The 23,167-nt window shown below is 42.5% G+C and overlaps 1 protein-coding gene across 1 annotated transcript; it reads left to right on the top strand.

Moving 5' to 3' along the window:
• Positions 1-174: 174 nt before the first annotated feature.
• Cdr2 (cerebellar degeneration related protein 2) lies at positions 175-22,643 on the top strand. The gene is made up of 5 exons (XM_034496558.2): positions 175-412; positions 11,814-11,926; positions 19,011-19,159; positions 19,410-19,574; positions 20,892-22,643. Exons 1-5 carry the CDS (start codon positions 334-336, stop codon positions 21,751-21,753), a joined length of 1,368 nt encoding a protein of 455 aa, XP_034352449.1. The 5' UTR covers positions 175-333; the 3' UTR covers positions 21,754-22,643.
• The last annotated feature ends 524 nt before the right edge of the window (positions 22,644-23,167 follow it).

Raw genomic sequence — 23,167 nt, 5'->3', positions numbered from 1 at the left:
AAATTCCTGTCACTCTATAAGCGGCTCATTCGTGATTGGTCAAGGCGCCTCCCGGGTTTGAATCGTCTCCCCGGCTTGGGAGGGTTCTGCCAAAGTGCCACGTTGGGCCGGGGAGCAGGCGTGAGGAGCCGGCTCCGGCGCCACCCGGAGCGCGCTCTCTAGGGCGCCGGCCGTTGGGCGGCGCGGGGCGGCGGCCGGAGCTGCGGCGGGACCCGCGCGTCCCGCCAGAGGGTGGCTCTGGCTGAGGGCGGCAGGGCCGGGGGAGAGCCCGGGGCAGCGGCCGAAACGGCAGGGCGGCGGCAAAGCCCGCTGCCCCCGGACGTCCCCGGCGACATGCTGGCAGATAACCTGGCGGAGGAGGAGTTCGAGATGGAGGATGAGCCCTGGTACGACCACCGGGACCTCCAGCAAGGTGAGGGCGAGGTCGCCGGGGAGTTGGGGGTGGGAATCCGGGGGTGGCAGGTGTGGAAAGTGCTAGAAAGTTCCTTAGGCTGGAGGTTTGGGATGCGCGGCCAGGGGCTTCTCACCTGGCAACGGATCCGCCCATCCCAACCGTAACGAGCAAGCGCGCGCGCCCCACGGCCCTGAGGATGCGCCACACTGGCTGATTAATGCTCGGCGCTTTAAGAAAGCGCTTGCGAGGGATGAACAGATCCATCCCCTTAGTGGACCTCTGAGATGGGCAGGGGAGAGCCAGCTTGCCCTGCTCTAGAAGCGAGCTGCTGACCTGTCTCCGGGTCGGGTCGTGCTGCCCTGCCCGCCCCACTTCGCCTTTCATGGTCCGCAGAGTCTGCAAGCCGCTGCAGGTGGGGGGAGGGCGGGGGGGCGGGCGGCGCAGTGCTGCTGTGCGGTACCCGCGCCGTCACTCTGTGAGAGTAATTTTTTGTTATCCCGTTTTCCTGAAAGCAGAGGCTAAAAGATTTAAGTGGATTCCCTAAAGCCGAATATGGGAGCGGGTATTTTTGATGCCACACACACTTGAAATGAGGAGCCTGTAGACACTGCTCAGTTTCCTACCACCCCAGTTTACATCTTACTCAGTTGGGTATTAAACTGTTTTGTTTTGTGTTTTATTACTTAGTCATCGTTCATCAGGGGCTAAATGAAATTATTTGAGGTCAGCTCTATCATGCCCTTTGCATTCGGTTTTTCAATTAAAAATAATCCCGCCTTGCTTTTCTTGCATCGAGGCATTTCCAGAGACAATCTCAAGAGTGCCCCCAATCTGAAGCCAGTGGCCCATTTTCTTGCACATTCATAGCAGGATTTTGTGTTTGGGGACACTGATAGGCCCCTAACACCCTGATAGGGTCCTTTAATTCTTCCAGTAACATCAGGTGCTGCAGTAGTTACCTCTGGCTGAACTGCTAGGGAGACTAGGTATTCTCTGCAGACTCCAGAGTAGACCTTTTTAACCACCATGCAGAGGGATCCCCAGGAATCCTTTGTGCTATTCTGTATACTTATTTCCACTCCAAACTTTTCATGAAAATTAATATCTCTTTGAGTTGGCCATTAAACACCGTTGCTTGTTCACAATCAACTGAATCTGATGGGGGAAAATGTGGGCTTGAAAGACCTCTACTTAGAAAAAGAAAACAGGTAGCTCTTTGGAGAGATGGTAATTTGCTTTTCTTTTTCTTAAATTTCTGTCTTGACTTCTTAATGTGCAATGACCTAAGCCCAAATAGATCCCTGTACTACTGTAATTGAAGCTGCCGAGCAGTTACAATGCCGATTTGCCATCACATTTCTCCATGTCCAGAAGACAAATCTGTTGCACATTTAGCCTACTTCAGATTTGCCCCATAAGGATTGATGGCCTACTTTGATTTGAGGACTGAAGCAACCACTGTGTGATTGCAGCATTTTAATGTATGAAAGGAGTTCATATAATCCAAACAGATTTTTTTTGCCATATTTAAGAAGAATCTAAAATCTTCAAGGACAGGCCGGTCTCCCATATCTAACATCATATATAACACATCATAATAGAAACTTGGTTTACTATTTGTTGGCCTGAACTGAAGCTCTCACACAGGATTAATGTTTTCAGCTCTCAATCCAGTGCCATAGCCCACCCAGCAGCTAAACCCCACTCCACAGGAGGTTATCAGGAACAAACAGTTGTAATATCTCAGTCTACTGAGTGGTAAACAAAATATGTTTGGGACTATGTGTGGATTCTTAACTTCTGATCCAGATGAAGGTGTTACATCTTGAAGTCTAACAAACCCTAACCTCTGGGCTAATTCATTGTTGGTTTCCATTTGGAATTTCTTCTCTACTTTCCAAAGGCTTTTACATCTGTTATCACAGTGGACTTTGCCATGACTTCTGTATCATAAACAGCCATATAAAGTACAAATGAAAGATATGAAATCCTGTTAGCTCATTAATATGCCCATGAAAGAATGATGGCTGCTCTTTTGAGCTGCTTTCCCCCAATTTTGCTGACTTATATGTTAAACAGTTTTGTGTATCTGGTGTGCTGGGATTGACCCTGGGCCCTCAGTGCATGCTAGGTAAGCAGTGTACCACTGAGCCAGCCTAGAACTGTACCTTTGAACAGAGTTTACAATTGTTTCTCGAGAATATACTGTTTTTTCTAACCTAGGTATTAATGTAGGCAGTGGCACCACTTGTAGCCAGCTGTTAGGGAGGCAGGACCCCACTCAATGGGATGCTGTTCATGAATCTACTCACTAGACACTTCTGAAGACGCTGGTAGATGTACACCCTCGGCATTTGGTGCTAAGTAGTTTGGGAACAGCTCTGTCTCCTTGAGTAGATTAAGGAACTCTAGTCGGATTTTATCATGTGTTCTTTATGATCTTCTTTATTAACTTACATAGATTTGTATTGGATAGATGGCCTAAAATGCTTTACAAAATACTGAGACTTGTTTGAGACTCTATCTTAAATGAGCCTCCCACAATAGGCTGGGCCCTCCCACATCAGTTACTGATTAAGAAAAAGCCCTACAAGCTTATGTACAGTCTAATCCCTACAAGCTTATGTACAGTCTAATCTTGTGGAGATAGTTTCTCAATTTTGCCCCTCTCCTATCTGATGATGGTACTATACTGTGTGTCAAATTGACACAAAACCAGCCAGAGTGTATATGGAAGCCAGGGGAAGACTTGTGGGAGTCAGTTCTCTCATCCCTCCATGTGGGTCCTGGCAGCTGAGCTCAGGTTTATCAGGCATAATGGCCAGTCTCTTACCCACTGAACCATCTTACCAGTTCTTATTTACTTCCTGAGATCGGGTCTTGGTGTGTGACCCAGGCAACCTCAAACTCAACCTGCTGAATGATGAGTTTGCCATGCCTAGTTTCTCTTCAGTATATTAATTATTGTGCGTTGGAAGCAAGTTGCATGCTTCCAACATGTACATGTGTGGAGGTCATAGGACAACTCTGTGGAGTCAGATGTCTTCTACCTTTACATGGCTTCCCAGGATCAAACTCTGAACCCCAGGCTTGGAAGGCCTTTCTTTGGCCTCTAAACAAAATTTTATTTTTATTTTACTTTATATGTATGTTTGCCTGTGTGTATGTATGTATACTAGAAGGTGATGTCTGATCCCCTGAACTGGAGTTGTAGGTAAGTAATCCACCACGTGGGTACTGAGAACTGAACCTAGGTTCTCTATAAGAGCAGACAGTGCACTTAACCTCTGAGCCATCTCTCCAGCTATGGCCTGCTTCACAAAACAACTTACCAAAAGGAAAAAAGAAAAATCCAGCTGAGCATAGTGGCAGATGTGGTGGTACACGCCTTTCCAAGTGGATCTGAAATTCAAGGCCAGCCTGGTCTACATAGGCTAGCCAAGGCTATATAGTGAGAACATGTCTTTTAAAATTTTTTTTTAAAGCATTAAGAATATTTCATTTTTTTTTTCATCTAGTAATAGCTGCCATTATTTAAATAGACAAACTGTGTTAAAGTTTGTTAGGGCCTTCCTCTCTAGTCAGAATAACAAAAGCATTCTTACCTCAGTCAACTCTGGTCTCCTGTTCATATCTTGTTACATGTAAAGCTGCACAGAGGCAGAGATGCTTTGGTGAGGAGACTTTTGTTAGAGAACTTGAGTTGGCACGCTAATAATACTGACAGTAATCTCTGGGCGCAGTCTTTTCTGGGACAGCAGGAGCCTTCTATGTAGGTAATGATGGTGCTTGCTTTGAAATGTGCCCCCAAGAACAAGGTGGAAAGGCTTCAAAGTCTGGCTTTCCTTTAGACCAGCTGCTGGTGCAGTTGTCACTGGTGGAGTTTTTCAAGCTTTAGAACAAGGGTTTGGGTTGCAGGTGTATAGATCACCAAATGAAGTCATAGTTTAAAGGAATACTGAAATTCCTCTGCAAGATGGGTAGGTCTTTCTAAATTTCAGAGTGAGCTCATCCCTGAATTTCTAATGTGTACTTAATTGCTGAATCATTGTTTAGAGGGTCATTCAAACTGACACTATTGGTTTTTTTGGTATGTTTATGTTGAGGTTTTGTGTGTGTGTTCTCAATTATAGTAATGTTGGCACCAGACACTGAGTAGGAGCGTCACCAGATGACGCATTTGACTTTGTAATAGGAAAAGCTTCCATCCTCTGTGTTACTGAATTACTGCTGCAGGTTACAACTAATAGACTACTGTCCTCAGCTTTTTTTATTTGTTCATGTTTAAGAAACACTTAAAAGACTAATACATTCTGGAAGAAAGGTCTTTTTTTTAAGAAAGCCGTCAGCTACTATTACTAATGTTTTTGCCCAAGTACAAGGCTGAGTGACTATTATTTAAAGCTAGCAGCCTACACTGAAAGTAGAGCTTATATAGGGCTCAGGATGTGATAACTCAGTGGTACAGCCCTTGCTTTTTGTGTATGAGGTCCCTAGCATTAAAGAAAAAAAATTTATCTGCCAAGACTGGTTAAGAAAAGAATATCAAAGGAATAGATCACTGATAGATTGTAAACCTATGATATTTATAGTGACTGCCTAATAGGATTTAGAAAAGACTATGGAAATCCTTATTGTAATAGATAAACAGGTGTACAAAGCTTCGGGAGTATAAGATTTCCTTTCCTTTTGTGTGTTAATTACAAAGTAAAATTAAAGGACATTCAGCATTCTCCTGTTCCCTCTACCAATTACTTAGAAACGCTTCTTGGGCTTCCTGCCAGCTTTTGGCTCTTTTTGGTTATGGAGGCCAGATGCTACACAACAGGAAATGATGTGTTTTAAAGACTGAAACAGTCGGGTGTCTTTACACTAACAGATGAAGTAATGTCCTATTATACAGTGTGACTTCACGGGTGCATTCTTGTAGTTACGCTTTGACTTGCTAGAGTTCTAAACATCCCATGAAATATTCAAAGAGATTGAAGCTTCGGGTTACTGAGCCTGGGGCGGACTCTGTTTAACCGGAACTAAGGACTGAGATGAAGATGCCTCACATTTTTGTTTATTTGTTGTTGGCTAATGGGAAACAAACAAACAAACAAAAAAAAAGGCTGCATTTGACCTCTGCAGTAGCAGGAAACATGCTACTGCCTGTTGTAATTGGCATATGCAGTTCATGACTGAATGGAAGTGCGTGAGGAACTCAGGTCTTGATTCTGAAGAAATTTCAGCTCAAAAGTTTTTGTAGGTTCAATTGGCTTAGTTTGGTTTTATTTTTTTGAAATTAGTGAGAAGTGGCCTTTATTTTGTGAGAAATGTTTTTTATTTTGTGTTTCTTATATTTTCCATTATGTATATTTATTGCATATGGTACTGTGTTGTGTGCAGAGATTCTTATATGAGTATATAGTGCATGATAAGACTATTCCCTCATTATCTGCTGTCCCCCTTCCGTCTTCCTACCCCCATTGGTCCCTTTTGTTTCCTAAATAGTTTTGCTTACTACTGTGTGACCTACCTACCTACCTACCTGTGTGTGGCTTTGAACTTGAGGCAATCCTCCTGTTTCTGCCTCCAAAGTGCTGAGATTACAGGTGTCAGTCTTTCACCATGTTCAATTATAGTTCTTTTTCATTCAGTGAAAAAAGCTAGCAATTTGGCTGGGTGGAGATGTTCTTTCACTGGCTGAGTTGGCCAGAAACACACAAATGTCTGAACTTCTCATTTCTCCTTGCTGTCACTCACAAGTGACTAAAGCCCTAGACTAGGAAGCATTATAATCTTCCCCTTAAAGCAGTATGTGGACATATCTTTCTTCAGCCTTGAAACTATGCAGATAATGGGTCTGAGCATTTAGTTCAGTGGTTAAGTGCTTGTTTAAAATGTAACAGAGTCCAGGGCTTGAAGCCCCAGCATTGAAGAAGGGAGAAAAACAATCTACTTCACAGCCAGGCATTGAGAGTTGGGGGACAGGCCATGCCTGTAATTCCAGCACTGATGATGTGAGGCAGAAAGATTGAGTTTAAGACCAGCCTGAGTTTTGTAGTGAGACTCTACATGAAGGAGAAAGGGGAGGTGTTTAGGGATGTTACTTTAGAGCACTTGCCTGTGTGTGCAAGGCTCTAGTGTTGGGAGAAGAAAATAAACAGTCTGCACATGTAGATGATGAAGAGTTCTGGTGACGTGAGTTAGAACCTTTAGTTTCTGCCTGTGACTCACCATGTGTATTTGGTTGAGTACTTTAATAGTTTTGTCCTTCAGGTTGTCTCATCTGAAAAATCTAGGTTTTGTATCCTATAGAAACATACCAAGATTAATGTCTCTTAAATGCTTTAGGTTGTTGGTAAAGGTTTTAGCTTGTGAATACAAGATGGAATTTGATTGGCTTCTTTACTGGTCTTAATAATGTAATAACAGTAATATATATTTTTAATATTAAGAACACATTTTAGCAACTGTTGATATGGTTTCATTTTTAAATAGTAATAAATTCATAAGGTGAATATGCTGGGTATGTGGTACATATAGTTTAATCTCAGCTGCTTGGCAGGATGCACAAGGTTTTCAATGAGATGTCAGCCTGGTCAACAATGGAACTTTCATTTCAAGAAAGAATATCATCAAGTTTCTCCTTAGCCCCATAGCCCAGTAGTCTCAGGTTTTTGGACACTTTTGTGGAGAGAATCTTCACATAATATGTGAAAGCATCACCTGTCAATAAAAAGCCTATGACCAATGAGCTGAGGCAGGATTAGTAGGAGGGACATCCCAGAGAGAATTCTAGGAAAGAGTCAGGCATGGAGGTTTGCCCCTAACACTGAGGAGAGGTAACCATGTGGCAAGACTTAGAATAGAATAAATGGGTAATTAAGTTATGAGCTAGTCAGGGAACAAGCCAAAGCCTTGAGCCTAGGTATTTATTCATGTTTAAGAAGTCTCAGAGTCTTAATTTCTGGGCACAAAGAGGCTGGTGGACAAGCCTGCAGTGACACAGTATAATGTTTAAGATCCATGGAATGAATCTTAAATCTAATAATAAAAAAAAGTGGCTGGCTGCTCCCATAACATTGTGCTGTTATTGTACCAGTATATCTTGTAAACAGGTCACTATTGTAGGTCCAGGGTTTGTACCTAGGTAATTAATGTCCAAAGTACCTTCCAGCATCACAGGGTCATTAGGGGTAGAGCTTCTAGCTAGGTACCAGGTCTACTTTTTTGTTGTCTTCACCAATAGTGCCTTACCATTAAGTTATGGAAAACAACCAATAAATAGGTTGTGATTGGGGGCTTCCAGGGAACCCCTTTGGTCAATTACTCAACAAGATGCAACCCAAGCTTGGCACTGGGGGGTTTTTACTTGGTGGCATAAGATGTCTAGTTGGGACATTATTTCCCCTATCATTTGGTGACTCTGTTTATATTCCTTTCATGTGTGTGTGTGTGTGTGTGAGAGAGAGAGGGGGGGGAAGGGGGGGAGAGAGAGAGTATGTATACATATATTTAAGTTCCTACAGAATTAAGATACACAAGAAAAGTGTGTTTGGAACTGAGCTGGACTCTGGTGTATGGTAGGTTTTGTTGCTTTGTTCCCTCCCCCATCCTCCACCCCTACTTTTTGGTGAGGGAAAACCAACCCAGCACAATACTAATTATGTTGTTGGATGGGTATTACTATATTTCATGATACATATTTGTATTCCAGTAGCTGAAGTAATTAACCATCACATAGAATACAATTTAAAATGTCTCTGGCGTGGCTTGTAACATCTTACACGATTGCTCTTTAGCTGCTTCTCCCGTTTCAACTCACTCCACTCTCTTTTCTTGCTTTCTGTTTGCCAGGTTATAGAATATGATAAGTTATTTCCTGGCTCTTCCATGCTGACTTCCCATCTTTCAAGCCATAGCTAAAATTAGATTCCTCCTTACATAATTTAACTTTTTGCCCTATAGTCAGTATCAAATTAATCAACAAATCCTTTCAGCTTTTACTTTCTAGTCATGTTGAAGTCTGTTGCTTTTCTCTGTCACCAGCGTCTGATCTGAGCCACCATCCTTTCTCACTCCTGCTTACAGTGCCCTCTCACTATGCTCTGTGTCTCATTCAGTGTGTTTTTGTGGCAGCCAGAATCAGCCTGCCAAGCCTCCCTAGTCTCTCCACCTACTTTGGAATAAAAAGCAGTGCTTGATCTCTCTAGTTTAGTTCTGCCCAAGCTACCTACCTTGGAGTCCCTCTGATTTTCTCTCCATGTTCTACTCTGCTTCAGCATGGCCTCCTTAATAGCTTCACTCATGATTCCTCCTAGGGACTTTGCATTTGCCGTGCCTCTGCCTGGAATTCTGGTCCTCAGATGCACACTTGCTCAGTTTCTTCACATCTTTATTGTAGCAGCACCCGTCGTTTAGGCTGTCTCATCCAAACTCCTTCATACATCTTCTTTGCTTTATTTACATGGTCTTTCAAGTACTTGGTGTTCTCTGCTGTCTAGTCTATCGTGCTGCATTCTCCCATAGGCTATATGCTCCAAAAAATCTGAATTCCTTATATTCCCCAGTACCCAAAGCACAATCTGATCTTTCACAGAGAGAGAGACAGAGACACAGACACAGAGAGAGATACGCAGTTGTCAGAGCACCATTTGGGCGGTGATGGTGCTATCACATTTGAAGATTTAGTGTTTATGTGCACTCTAGCTTCCCCTAGTAGCTTAGGAAAGTCAACAAAGTGGGAGCTTCACCCCTTCTGTTCTTGTTGCCAGAGTTTAGAATAGTGCCTACCAACAGACACCTTTAAACCAATGCCTGCTAGAAATACTTATATTTATGTATATCGCAACTTAGCTTGGAAAGACTGTTCTGTATTACTCCATGTGATATTTACAATCTGATATTAACAGAATAGTTGTTTCTCAAAACAAGACAATTAAGTTTAGAGACCTTTACAATCACCATATGGGGTTCGGAAGATGGCTCAGCAGTTAAGAACATGTACTGTGTCTTAGTCAGGGTTTCTATTCCTGCACAAAGAAATCACGACCAAGCAAGTTGGGGAAGAAAGGGTTTATTCAGCTTACACGTCCACATTGCTGTTCATCACCATAGGAAATCGGGACTGGAACTCAAGCAGGTCAGAAAGCAAGAGCTAATACAGAGGCCATAGAGGAATGTTACTTACTGTCTTGCTTTCCCTGGCTTGCTCAGCTTGCTTTTTTATAGAACTCAAGACTACCAGCCCAGGGATGGCACCACCCACAATGGGCTAGGCCCTTCCCCCTTGATCACTAATTGAGAAAATGCCTTACAGCTGGATCTCATGGAGGCATTTTTCTCAAGGGAGGCTCCTTCTGTGATAACTCCAGCTTGTGTCAAGTTGACACACAAAACCAGCCAGTACATCCTGTTCTTTCAGAGATCCAAAGTTCAGTTTCCAGCACCCACATGAGGCAGCCTACAACCATGTGTAATTCCAACTCTGGCCTCTGGGCATCTGTACCCATTTACACATACCCACACACAGACAGACACAATTAAAAATAATAAAAGTGAAAACATTTAAAATCACTGTTAGAAAATGTTAGTTAGATCTGGGCCTTATACCTTCCTGCCTAGAGGTCATTATATTTCCCACTATATATCATAGAGCTGGCCCATAAAATGCACTACACAGATAATTGTTTCAATTACCACCGTAATTGCTGGGATTTTTAAAGTAAAAAGCCTTGTGCTCTGGCAACCCCAGCAGGCTAAGGCTCAGCTACCTATCTTCAGCCACCTTTCAAGAGACAGATGGTGAAAAACAAAGGATTTATTTAACATGGCTATACTGAGGGGCCTAATGGTTGCACCTCCATGTCCATTTAAGGGGTTACTAGCATGAGATGTAGGTGACTAGAGGCAGGTGGTTTATGTAATTGAGCAGTGCTGGTTAAGGTGTGATCCTGCCTACGTTGTTTCAGCTCTGGCCTGGCTTGTAGGGTGGGCTGATAAGTTGTCAAAACTGTGTGGAATATATTATAGCCTTTCCTTTTCCCTGGTAGGGGGTTCCTAAGGGAAATTTTAATTATTTGGGGGACAGGGCACAGGTGTCTCTTGAGATTATCTATCTTGTCAGGGTGTTTACATTGCCACTATCATTCCATTTTGTTTTTCTTTTTCTATTATTACTAAGTTTCTATTCTAGGGATTTAATATAACAAAAACCTCTGCTATTTGCACATATGCCTAAGAAGGTAATTGACAAATAAGCTTTAAACAGAGAAGCCAGATGCGGTGGCTCACACTTGTAATCCTAGCATGTGAGAAGCTGAAGGAGAATTGCTATGACTTCCCAGGACAGCCAGGGCAGAGGGGCGTGGGTGGAATAAAATAGCACCTGGCCCCATGCTTAAGGGAAGTATGAAGCAAAACTATATTGCTGCTTTGTATAAAGCTGTGATAGGGTAGTGGAGCATGCCTTTAATCCCAGCACTCAGGAGGCAAAGACAGGCAGATCTCTCTGAGTTCCAGGCTAGCCTGGTCTACAGAATAAGTTCAAAGATAGTTGGGCCTTACAGAGAAACCCTGTCTTGAAAAAACAAAAATAAATAAATAAATAAAACAAAAAACCAGAACAAAAAAGATATGATAGGACTTGGGGTTGGAGAGACAGACTTGTGGAAGAAGTATCTCACCGCTGGTGTACTTCATTTCTTGCATTAATATTTAGTTGCCTTGAGAGTCTAGGATAATAGGGGGTTGGAGAGAGAGCTCAGTCATTAAGAACATGTCCTGGTTTTGTAGAGGACCTGTAATAGATTCTTAGCACCTACATCTATAGCTCACAACCACATATAACTCCAGCTCCATGGAATCCAATGCTTCTTCTGACCTTCTGACACATAAACTCTCTCTCTCTCTCTCTCACACACACACACACACACACACACACACACACACACACACACACACTCAAAGACAAAATATAAAAGAGTCCAGACAACAAACTCTGCTTTGACAGTTGTGTTCACAGTAGCTTGCTAGAAATTTTTGAGGCTGCCAAGAGGCCTATCTCTTTGGCTCAAGGATTCATCTCAAAAGAATGTCAGATTGTCAGGATTTGAGTAAGTCTGTTGTTACCAAGTGATTTTAGAATTGTAAGACTGAATGGTTATCCTGAAATAATACCCACATCGGTATAAAGCAGACAGCTGTCTTTCATGTCTGACAGGGTGCATGAGAGTACTTCACCTGCTAGCAGGCCCCAGGTCAACTGAATTTTAAGTAGGACTGGGATTTCTTTTAGGCTATTCTGTGTTCTATTGGGATCTGCCTTGCATGTGTTGGGACTTGCTTCATTTATTGTAAGAACTGGGTTATATAAGATGCTGAAACAAGCTCATTGAACTTGCTGCGTCCTAAGAGTTGTTTGTTATGCTAGACCTCCAGCTTGCTGCTGAACTTGGGAAGACGCTACTGGATCGGAACACAGAGTTGGAGGATTCTCTTCAACAAATGTACACAACCAATCAGGAGCAATTACAGGAAATTGAGGTAATTTACTCAGTGGGAGAGGTACATCCTCTGATGTGTGACTCTGCTGTTGTCATAGACTGCTAAAATAGCACTTACAGCTAGAAACAGTATTCAACTTCTAAGTAGTCTTTTGAGAAATTGAACCATCAAAGACACTTTCTTTAAGTTTTCCTAGTATGTATGTATGCTCTGATTAAAAAATAAAGTTTTCTCTTCAACCTTGGTAAAACAATCTAGTATTTGCCAGTATGTAAAGCAAACTGAAGTTGTACTTAGTTTAAGTTTTTTTTTTTTTTCTTTTAACAATGAGTTATACAACATAGAAGGTATACAGAAAAGCATGAGCATGCAGAACAGTGCACATACAAAGACATGTGCATCCCCCATGCTCAGGGGAGAACTGCCCACACTGTTGACATTCCCTGCATACTCTTCTTTGGTGGCACCTCCCTTCCTTCAACTAAACACCATTCCAAATTTAGAGTTAGGTGAGGAGGTTTGTTTTGACCAAGTATTTGATTTTATAGTTTGTTTAGACTACCCGTGCTTAAACTTGAAGAATTAGTAAAAATCTTGTTACTTGTTTGCTTATTTATTTGAGACAGGAAGTGTTGTTCTGCAATCCGGGTCTGTTTGAGACTCAGTCCTCCTGCCTCAGCCTTTACAAATTTTGTGAAGTAAACATACTGGTGCAGCCAGCACTCAGATAAGGAATGAAAACGTTATCGGCCATTTACCGCCCCAGTAACTAGCACCCCACCCAGACACCCTGGACTAGCCTCCATTTGAACTTCACATGGGTGCAGTGACTTGTGCAAATTTTAACCTAACTTTTTCTTCTGTTTCATTTGCTGCTGTGGATTGCAAGCACAGAATACACACTCTGTCCCTAAGATACGACTCCCAGGCCCAAAACTTTTCAAAATGTTTATTGACATTTTCCTCACTAGACAAGTAATAAAAATCATGGGGTAGGGGTGGTGTTGTTTTTTAATTTACAAACTTGCAGAGATCTGTCTGCTTCTGCCTCCCAAGTGCCAGGACTAAAGGTGTGTGCTATGATGTTCAGCTCCCAAAGACTGATTGTAATACTAACCCACGTATTCTTCCAAAGGCTGTCAGTGCATTTCTAACAGTCATCATAAAAGACGATCAGTGACTTCATTAAGTATTGTTTTTTATGTTTAAAAATGGCTATCGAGATGACTTTCCTCAGAGTGGGAGGAGAAAACTGACTGCTGCAAGTTGTCTGACTCCACGTTTGTGCCGTGACATTCACACACCCCAGTCAATACACACACACACCAGACAATCCATAAGTGAAAATTTAGAACGTTTTTGTTTGTTTTAAAGTAAATTAAGCCAGGTATGGGCGAGCATGACTTTAATCCCTCCACTTGGGTGGCAGAGGTAGGCAGATCTCTGTGAGTTCAAGGCCAGCCTGGTCTGCATAGTGAGTGCCACTAGGCTATATTCTATGGCGTTATAGACAGTTGTGAGCAGACATGTGGGTACTGGGAATTGAAGTCTGGTCCTCTGGAGTATCAACAAGTGCTCTAAACTGCTGAGCCATCTCTCAAGCCCTCAAAGTTTTACAAAAATTAAGTAAGCTATTGAAAGTAGTGGTTTTACTGACTTCGGAAAGGCCTGTAGCTTGTCTGAGTACTGATTTGGACATCCAATTTTTAATTACATTTATTATTCACCTACATTTATATATGCATACATACATGGACACACACACACCCCTGGGTGTCTGTGGAGGTCAAAGGATAACTTGCAGAGTCTCCTCCTCCTATTTGGGTTCCAGGGATCAGACAGGTTTTCAGGCTTGGTGCCCTGCACGTCTAAGCTCTTAAAGAGTACACGGAAAAATAGGTTTTGTTTGCTTTTTGTTTTCAGGTCCTGGATGGGAGAAGGAGGCTATGGAGGGTAATGGGATTTGACTTGATCTTTCCTACAGCCATATGTTCTAGTCACTTTGTTCCTTTGACACTTGCACTGTCCCAGCAGAACTTATACTTGCCTGTTAAAGTAGTTCCACTTCACAGCATCCCATTTTGCAAGAATTCATTGGGGATAGAGGGGACAGTGTGTGTGTGTGTGTGTGTGTGTGTGTGTGTGTGTGTGTGTGTGTGTGTGTGTGTGTGTGTGTGTGTGTGTGTATGCGTGCATGCACACATGCCAACACCAAAGAGTGATGTGAAGTATTTTTCCCTGTTGCTTTCCAAAAAGTCTTTCACTTAACCTGGAGCTTACCAATTAAGGTAAACCCAGGGAATTTTCCTGTCTTTGCCCCCAGGACTGGGATTACAGGTGCACACTGCCCTGCCATGCTAGCTTTTTTTTTTTTTTTTTTTTTTTTTAATATTTACTTACTTTATGTGTATTTTATTAGTTCTGATTCTCTGGAACTCACTATGTAGACCAGTCTGGCCTCAAACTCAGAAATGTAACTGCCTCTGACTTCTGAGTACCAGAATTAAAGGCATGGCCCACAAAGCCCAGCTGTGTATGAGTATTTTACCTGCATGTAAGTGCACTGCGTGCCTGTTTGGTGCTAGAGAGCAGTTTAAAGGCTCTGAGCACTTCTTAAGTGTCTCTACCTCTACCTCTGGAGACTTGTAGACGTGTGGAGGGAGCACTGGCCTGTGTATTCAGAGACTTTTGGGCATAAGCCCTTGATTATATTTGCAAATAGATAGCCATGTAAATCACCTCTCAGATCTGTCTGCTTCACTTGGAATGGTGACAAATGTTAGCACTGCATCTGTACAGGGTGCTCTGAAGGGATGGTGAGATCATGGGAAGGATATGTTTTGGACTTCTGTAATTATCACATAATTATTTATTCATTTTTCAGAACATTTATAGTGGAAGAGTCATAATTCTAAAAAAAAAAAACATTCTGTTGATTTAGTATACAGTAGATCTTAAAAACTTGACAAGCTACGGCTAGGGAGATGGCTCAGTTGGTAAAGTGGTTGCTGTGCAAACATGAAGACATGAGTTTGGATCCCTGTACCCACATAAAAGCCAAGTATGATGGCATATGTCTGTAATACAGTGTCAGCAGAGACACGTGGATCCCCAACAACCAGTGAACTCTAAATTCAGAGAGAGACCCTGTCACAAAAATAAAAGGTAGACATCTAGTATCAGCCTCTGGCCTCTGCAAACACACATGCTACACATACACACAAAAGCCCACTTGGTATGCTTTTAATATGTGACCTTTATTTTCATATTTCTCTTTTCCAACCCTGTATGCCCTATGCTAAATATATTACCGTAATTAAGGGAAATATACTTTTCATTACTTGGCTGTAATCTTAGGATAGTACTCACACTAAGCCAAATTTCCATTTTTGTTTTGTTTTTGTTTGTTTTGTTTTTTGAGATGGGATCTCTGTATATAGCCATGGCTGGCCTGGAACTCCCTTTGTAGACCAGGCTAATCTAAACTCACAGAGATCCCCTTGCTTCTGTCTCCCCAGAGCTGGGATTTAAAGTGTTTGTGGTTATGCCTGATCCTCTCTTTTTTTTTTTTTTTTTACAATGAGCTCTGGGTCTGAACTCAGGTCTTCCTGTTTGCACGGCAGGTGAGCACTTTACCGACTGAGCTGTCTCCGAGCCTGATGGTCCTGCTGGAAGTTGGCATTTTGTCTGCTTTGCTGCCAGGCCCACATCCTGCATCTTGCACTGATGTTTTTGGTTCTGGTTTGGTTTGGCTTGGTGTTTTTGGAACTCTTTTCCCCTATTTAATATAACAGTGGTGTCCCAGATTCTGAATTTAGAACATGAGTCCATGTGTGGACTTTGAGATGAATGGTCAGAAAGATAACCTTTTTCCTTCTATACAAAGTGAAGAAAAAAATTCTACTTTAGAGCCCAAGCTGAACTTGCATACTTACTTCGAAGCCAGTAGTTTTTCTTGAAGTTGCTGACCAGGTGACACTCCCTTGTAAGTTGGTTGTGACTGATTATTGAAGATTGAGTGGCTTTTCTGATTAATTTCGGCTTAATTTAATTAAACTAAACTCCTACCACGTGGAAAAACAAGCTCCTTGGCATTCTTGGGTTATCCTCAAAGCCAAGTCCTCTCAGGCTAAGCTAACATATCACAAGTTCTTCAACAGCTTCATTGTGTTTTTATCACAGATTTTTATATAGTGAATAAGAGGCACTTTCCGTAGGTTTTTAAGTGGCCCATTTGCATGTTGACATACTTCCTGTGTGTTGGCCACAAGCGTAAGGTGACATTTTTTTTTTAAAGAGGCTGCTTGGGACCCATGCAATATGTAGTGTGTATTATAAGTATGTCCCCTTCAGGTTTCAGAGTGTAACGTTGGGGCCACGGGGATAGGGAATCTAAGTGGGAATTAGTGGTTAGTGGGCTTTTCTCAGGAGGTCTATAGCGAAGCCCATCACAGAAGCTTTCAAAACTGAACCTTTCTTGACTTTTGTACTCTGAATTGTGTGGTACTGAACATAGCTGCTGTGAACAGAGGTCTTGAAAGGGATATTTAGCTAATAAGTTGTTCTACTAAATGTTGCGGTAATATTTTAAAACGGCTGCATTCAATCTGGCTTTTCATAATCAACCGCCATGTTTCCGACTAGCCTAGGCCTGCGTCCAGGAGTGGCACTTCTCAGCTTGGGTCGTTCGCTCAGGCGGTATGCCCTGCCACCCACAGGATGCCAGTGTGGGAGATGGCTCTGCCAATTCCACACTGTCTCCACAAGGCTGGGCTGAGCCCAGACCATCCCACCATCCTTGCGGGGCTCGATACAAATGAGACTCGAATGCTTAGATTATCCAAAGGCTTTCTATGTTTTGTAATGCTCAATAACAAGATGCCCACACAATCAGAGGTGTGACCCAATACCCAACGTAGATATACCAACTACCTTTTTGACTGCTAGAGACACTCAAACATCTGCTTCCATGTTCCCCTCTCTCTGGTCTGTCTCCCCTAGCTCCTCCTCTTCCTTCTCTTCCTCTTTATTCCTCCTCTTCCTCTCCTTACTCCTCCCACCTTAGCTCCTCCCAACTTGCAGGAAAAATATCTCACTACAACTAAATATGTCAGAAATGGGCTTCATAGAGAACAATAACCATTCCTTCCCAGAGAGAGAGAGAGTGACAGTGACAGTCAAGAATTGAGTTGATCTGTTGTCTTGAGAGGAATGAGGGCAAGGTGCTGTGTAGACAAGAGCGAGTCCTTTGATAAATGAGTTTCATATGTAGGGGTGAGGACAAACCGTCTAGATCCCTGCAGTAAGTAGTCTTTCAGGTGAATCTTAGCATTGCATAGACAAAGTTTAAAAACTAATTCTAAATAAAGATGACAGTAGCTACCTCTTCCTGAACACTTTCATCATTTGTCAGATACCAGACTGGACTCTGTATACAAGCCTTCATGGTGATGGTGTTAATTCAAAGAAATTTTCAGAACACTTTTGGCCCTGAGATTCAAATGAGGAAGTTAAAGAGTTAAAAAGAAGTCGTTAGCTCTGTCCATTGCCACTGATGTAAGTGTCTGAAAGGGGCTATAGTGTATATTGCATCACTGAATATCAGTTAGCTCTGTTTTTTTTGAAAGATTATTGAAAGCCGATGTAAGTGTTGCACACCTGTAGTCCCAGTTCCAGGAGGCTGAGTCAGGAGGGTCAAAGGTCAGAGCCAGCATGGCTGGGATATATAACATATTTTCTCAAAAAACAAAGGTCACGTGGCTCTGATGGTCCTTGAAGAGCTGTGTTCAAGGAGTGTTTGTAATGGCTCGTCTGCCTTCTGATTATACTTTAAACCCCCTCTCTTCTCCCTCCATCCCCAGCTCACTTGTTCTTGCTCTATCCTCCTCCCCTCCCTCCTTTGCTCCCTCCCTCCCCCCGGGTGTGTCTGGAGGAGTAGGAGTGTTATGTTTGGAATATAGGCTCTGCTTTAGTGTCCAGGTGGCCTAGCTGTGGTATTAAGATTGTGCTGATCCCCTATCCTCCGTCTTCAGAAAGCAGTCTTAGCAGGACCAAAATAAATAACCTGCTACGTGTCTCATGAATAAGCATAGCAGAGATAACATTCCTGTAGGATAGAAATAACAAGATTTGATATATGTTAAAGTATCTGGTAAAATTAATGTATTTTTTACTAGTTTTTGTCTGAAATGCACCATTCAGGAAAAAAAGGGGTTGTTGGTTTTTTTGTTGTTGTTGTTGTTTGGTTTTTTTTAATCAAAATACCATCAAAATCTTCTACTTTAAGTTTTTCCTTCCTTCTTCCTTTTGGTTAAACATATATTTTTTTAACCGTTTCTGTTTTTTAAAGATTTATTCTTTTGATCTGTATGAGTGTTTTGCCTGAATGTGTGTACGTGCACTTGTCTGTGCCTGATGCCTGCAGAAGTTAAAAGGACCAAATCCCCTGGAACTGGAACTAAGAGAGGTGGTAAACTGTTGAATGGGTGCTGGCAGTGGACCCTCCTGTCCTCTGTAAGAACAAGTGCTCTAACTACTGAGCCATCTCTCCAGTCTCTGTTAAACATACTGTTTAAACTTTTATTGTGTTTTTCCAAGTTTTCTTGAGGGATTGTCATATTTCATTTTGGGTTTTCCTTTTGAATATCAAGCATGTGGTTTGTAAAATTAGTTTAGCCTCATGGAATGGAAGGGTTTTGGAAAGCATTAATGGAACTAAGCACATTAAGAATAGCTTGTGCAAGTTTTATTATTAAAACAGGTAGTTTTGTTGGGATTTAACATTCTCATTTCAATTAAGTAAGCTGATGACACTGCTTATAAAAAAAATTAACATTTGGTCTTTGTCCCTGAATCCTGGCTTTAAAAGTCTTATTAGCTAGCCAGGAGAGGTATGGGCAGATCATCAATCAACGATAGTTACTAAAGCCTTTGACAAGACTCTAAGGCTGTGGGAGTGTCTGGGCTAGCAAACATATCCCCATGCCAGGAGGGTGCTGAGCCCACAGGTGGAAGCCCTAAGCCCTCACCTGGCATTAGTTGGTCTTGGAGAACAGAGACTTGGTGTTAAGATGCCAGGTTATCTTGTCTGTTTGTGTTACCTGATATCACTCCTCTTTTACAGTACCTGACCAAGCAGGTGGAGCTTCTACGACAAATGAATGAGCAGCATGCAAAAGTTTATGAGCAGTTAGATGTCACAGCAAGAGAACTGGAAGAAACCAACCAGAAGCTAGTTGCTGAGAGCAAGGCCTCACAGCAGAAAATCCTGAGGTAGAATTTCTAAGCATTACTGGGGGCAATCTACAAAAGAATTAGTATAATTTGAAGTAGAGTGTGCCTGTAGAAGGTTTGGGCAGTCTAGGATGGGGGCGGGGGTTGGGGGAGATGGAGAAGGAGGATTAACTGCAAGTCCTTTCCAGTTAAGAAAGCCAAGTTTGAGTGGCTCACACATAATCCCTGTCATTGGTTTTGATCTTAATTTAATTTGACAAGCAGCGACCGGCTTCTGTTTTATTCACAGCCTGACAGAAACAATTGAATGCCTGCAAACCAACATTGATCACCTCCAAAGCCAAGTGGAGGAGTTGAAGTCTTCCAGCCAAGGAAGAGGGAGGCAGAAGGCCTGTGACCAGGAGAAGCCAGCACCCAGCTTCTCCTGTCTGAAAGAGCTATATGACCTCCGCCAGTAAGAGCCTGCCTTGCTGTGAATTTGCACACTGGGTCATCTCATATCATTGACACATTCTGGATTACAGTAGATGGAAAAGTCCATTTCAAGAAGTGCCCCATGCCTGTTAAACCAGAGTGGTTTAAACAAAGCCACTGAACTTAAACATATCAGTGAGAGTTCACCAGTGTCAGTCATTTTATGAAAAGTTTTAAATTTCTTTCACTTTAATTTGTTAAATATTAGTTCAAAATTACCAATACTTCCACTGTAGTACAGATTTGGGAGTTGTATTTCACTTTAGAATGAAAGAAAAAAAGGAAATTTTGGAAGCTGGGTTTGGTGGTTCATGCCTCTAATTCCAGCACTCAGGAGGCAGAGGCAGGCTCTGTGAGTTTGAATCCAGAACATACTAAGTTCTAGGACAGTTAGGACTACACAGAGACCTCATCTCAAAAGAAAAATATTGTCACCTAAAGAAATGACTTTATAATTTATAGTTTTGACTTTGAGTCTTTAATAATGCTTATTAAACACCTGTTACTCTGCAGTTTATATCCAGGAATGATGGCCAGAATGGACATGCTCTGTGTCCAAGCCCTTCATTCTAACGGAGAGTTAGATGCTCCGTAACCAAGACACAGACAGGTACAAGCTGCCTCGGACTGGTTAGAAGAGAGGCCAGTTCCTGTCTCACACTTTGCTTTTTCTCACATTACCTATAGTGATTTGGGGGTTTTGGGATAAGATCTCATTTACCCCAGCTGGCCTCAAACTCCTGCTCTCCCTGCCACTGCCTACCAAGTGCTGCTGAGATCATGTGTGTATATCTGGCACTGTGCATGCTTTCTCCTCAGGTCACAATTTCTATATGTGAACCTAAAGCTTCCCTGGTGCTTCTGGTGTGTATCTCAGGTTAAAGGTCCAAACATTGTGTTCCTTAGCCATTGTTTCACATTATGGAAAACATTTAAAACCCCATAGGTCTAGGCAGATCAACAGTGTAGGAACCAGTGGTGTGAGCTAAGACCACCACCCAGCTGATAGTGATCTCCAACTAGTGATGAGAATCTCTGTCCATGGTAACTCCTAGTAAGCAGCTGTCGTCCTGCTGGTCGTGGAGTGGGTTTTCTCTACTACTTTTACTATTGGGGGCAAAAATCAGTCACAAAATCTATTTGCTTTCCAGAATTTGCCAGCCTCATATAGTTTCACTTAACTACTGCTTGTAGTATGGAATGGGCTAAAAATTGAGGTCACAGCTTTTAAAAGAGTTGAAAAGCAGCCTGCTTTGCAGTGTCAGTGACCTTTCTATATTTCCGTGCTTCCTCACAGACACTTTGTATATGACCACGTGTTTGCTGAGAAGATCACTTCCTTGCAGAGCCAACCGAGTCCTGATGAAGAAGAAAATGAACACCTGAAAAAGGCAGTGGCGATGCTGCAGGCCCAGCTGAGTCTAGAGAGGAAGAAGCGAGTGAGCGTGGAGGCAGAGTACAAAGTGGTGCTGAAGGAGAACAGCGAGCTGGAGCAGCAGCTGGGCGCCACAGATGCCTACCGAGCCCGGGCCCTCGAGTTGGAGGCAGAGGTGGCTGAGATGCGGCAGATGCTACAGACAGAGCATCCTTTTGTGAATGGTGTTGAGAAGCTGGTACCCGACTCTCTGTTTGTTCCTTTCAAGGAGCCCAGCCAGAGTCTGCTGGAGGAAATGTTCCTGGCTGCTCCAGAAGCACATAGAAAACCACTCAAACGCAGCAGCAGTGAGACAGTGCTGAGCACCTTGGCAGGGGATGACATTGTGAAGGACCACGAGGACACTTGCATCAGGAGAGCTAAGGCTGTGAAGCAGAGGGGCATCTCCCTTCTGCATGAAGTGGACACTCAGTACAGTGCCCTGAAAGTGAAGTATGAGGAGCTCCTGAAGAGGTGCCAGCAGGAGCAGGACTCACTGTCACACAAGGCTGTACAGACCTCTAGACTGCTGACTAGGGACCTGACAGGACTGGTCACGCAGTCTGAGGCCGGGGCCAGTGGCTGGGAACCCACCCCTGTAAGCCCAGAGCCCATCGGTTCCCCCACCACTACACCTCCAGAATACAAAGCACTATTTAAGGAGATATTTAGTTGCATCAAGAAAACAAAGCAGGAAATAGATGAACAGAGAACAAAATACCCATCTCTCTCCTCTTACTCCTAATGAGACCTCCAGTTGTAACTGCTTGTTTTCTTTGACTCAACTCTCGTTCAGACACAAAAGCTCAGTCTCCAAAGCTTGATGTTGCTAATGACACTTGCCTCATTGCTTTGCTTACTTGGCAAAAGCAGGAAAAGAGGTGACTGATAATGTTGACTCCAAGGTCCCTAGGAAATCTCATGATAGACTGGCCTCTGGTTGGTACACTGATTAAATTGATTTCCAGGAAAAGCCCCAGAACCAGTAGAGGGAGATCCATGTACTTGAGAGTAGGCTGAAGTACTTAACAGTGTAGAGTAAAGGACAGAATTGGAACAGAACTAAGGCTATTATTGCTTTCCTATTCAGCTTCTCAAAATACTTGGGAGGCCAAGGACTACCTAGCTAAAATACTCTTCACAAACACTGTCTTTCAGAAGAGTGTTGAGAAAGCAAGAATCTAATCTGAAATAGATGACTTGAAGCTCCTTAAGCCCCGAAGGCACTTGAATGATGACTGATGGATCCTAATATATCCAAATTCAAATTAATACCAATTGAAGTGGCAAGTTTTGTTTTAATCAACGCTTGTTTGTATATGCCCAGCATTCAGCTGTTTTACTCAGAGCTAGGCATGTAATAGTAATTGTTTTCAAATGGAAACTAGAGAAGTCTCTTAGGTGTGATCTGCCCTGGCCACTTGGCAGCCACAAGCTGCTGCTTCTCGGTTCTTAACCATTCCAGACCTGCAGAAATTCCTGTCTACTTCATTACACAGTATTGATCTTCTGACTCTGGAAACAGTCTTCCTCTCACTTGCACACTTTTAATTTAAAAATATTTAAGAGAACCATGGTTCTGATTGTTGTATATATTTTTTCTAAAGGCTGAATAAAGCTATCTATGAATGTGAACAAATGGATCTACTGTCTGTTGTTTTTAAGTTTACGGTTGAAACCAGCTGGCTTTTCCCCAGTAGACAGCTCAAGGGAATTTTGAAGTGTTTTCTCCTCAATTTTTGTTTTTGTTTTTAAGTATAACCTAACACAAATTCTGCCCATGTTGCTAATATTATGATTGAAAACATTTTCCACAATTATTTTCACTATTTCAGAATTGTCTGGCTTAGTTCTGATTCATAGCACTTAACTAGTTGCTTGTTAAAGCCTCTGATCAGTTAATCATGGTTAAAATACTTTTCAGTGTTTCACTGTTGAGCTAAGACAATGGCTCAGTTTCGTAAGGTGCTTGTTGTACAAGCACTAAGACCTGAGTTCAGTTCACAGCACCCATGTAAAAGATATGACCCAGAACTGACCTTAATACTTGCAGGTAATTAAAATGGTATAAAAGCAAAAAGGAGGAGAGGGGATGGGATAGGGCGTTTCTAGGGAGGGGAAAGGGGATGGCATCTGAAATGTAAATAAAATACCCAATA

Source organism: Arvicanthis niloticus, chromosome 1, assembly GCF_011762505.2.
Source record: "Arvicanthis niloticus isolate mArvNil1 chromosome 1, mArvNil1.pat.X, whole genome shotgun sequence".
NCBI lineage: Eukaryota > Metazoa > Chordata > Mammalia > Rodentia > Muridae > Arvicanthis > Arvicanthis niloticus.
Note: the sequence above shows the minus strand (reverse complement) of the source record. Positions and strands in the feature narration are given on the sequence as shown.

Coding starts and splice junctions, on each gene's coding strand:
- Cdr2 (XM_034496558.2), top strand. CDS start 334: ATGCTGGCAGATAACCTGGCGGAGGAGGAGTTCGAGATGGAGGATGAG. Junction 19,160..19,409: donor TCACAGCAGAAAATCCTGAG/GTAGAATTTCTA, acceptor TTTTATTCACAG/CCTGACAGAAACAATTGAAT. Junction 19,575..20,891: donor GAGCTATATGACCTCCGCCA/GTAAGAGCCTGC, acceptor GCTTCCTCACAG/ACACTTTGTATATGACCACG.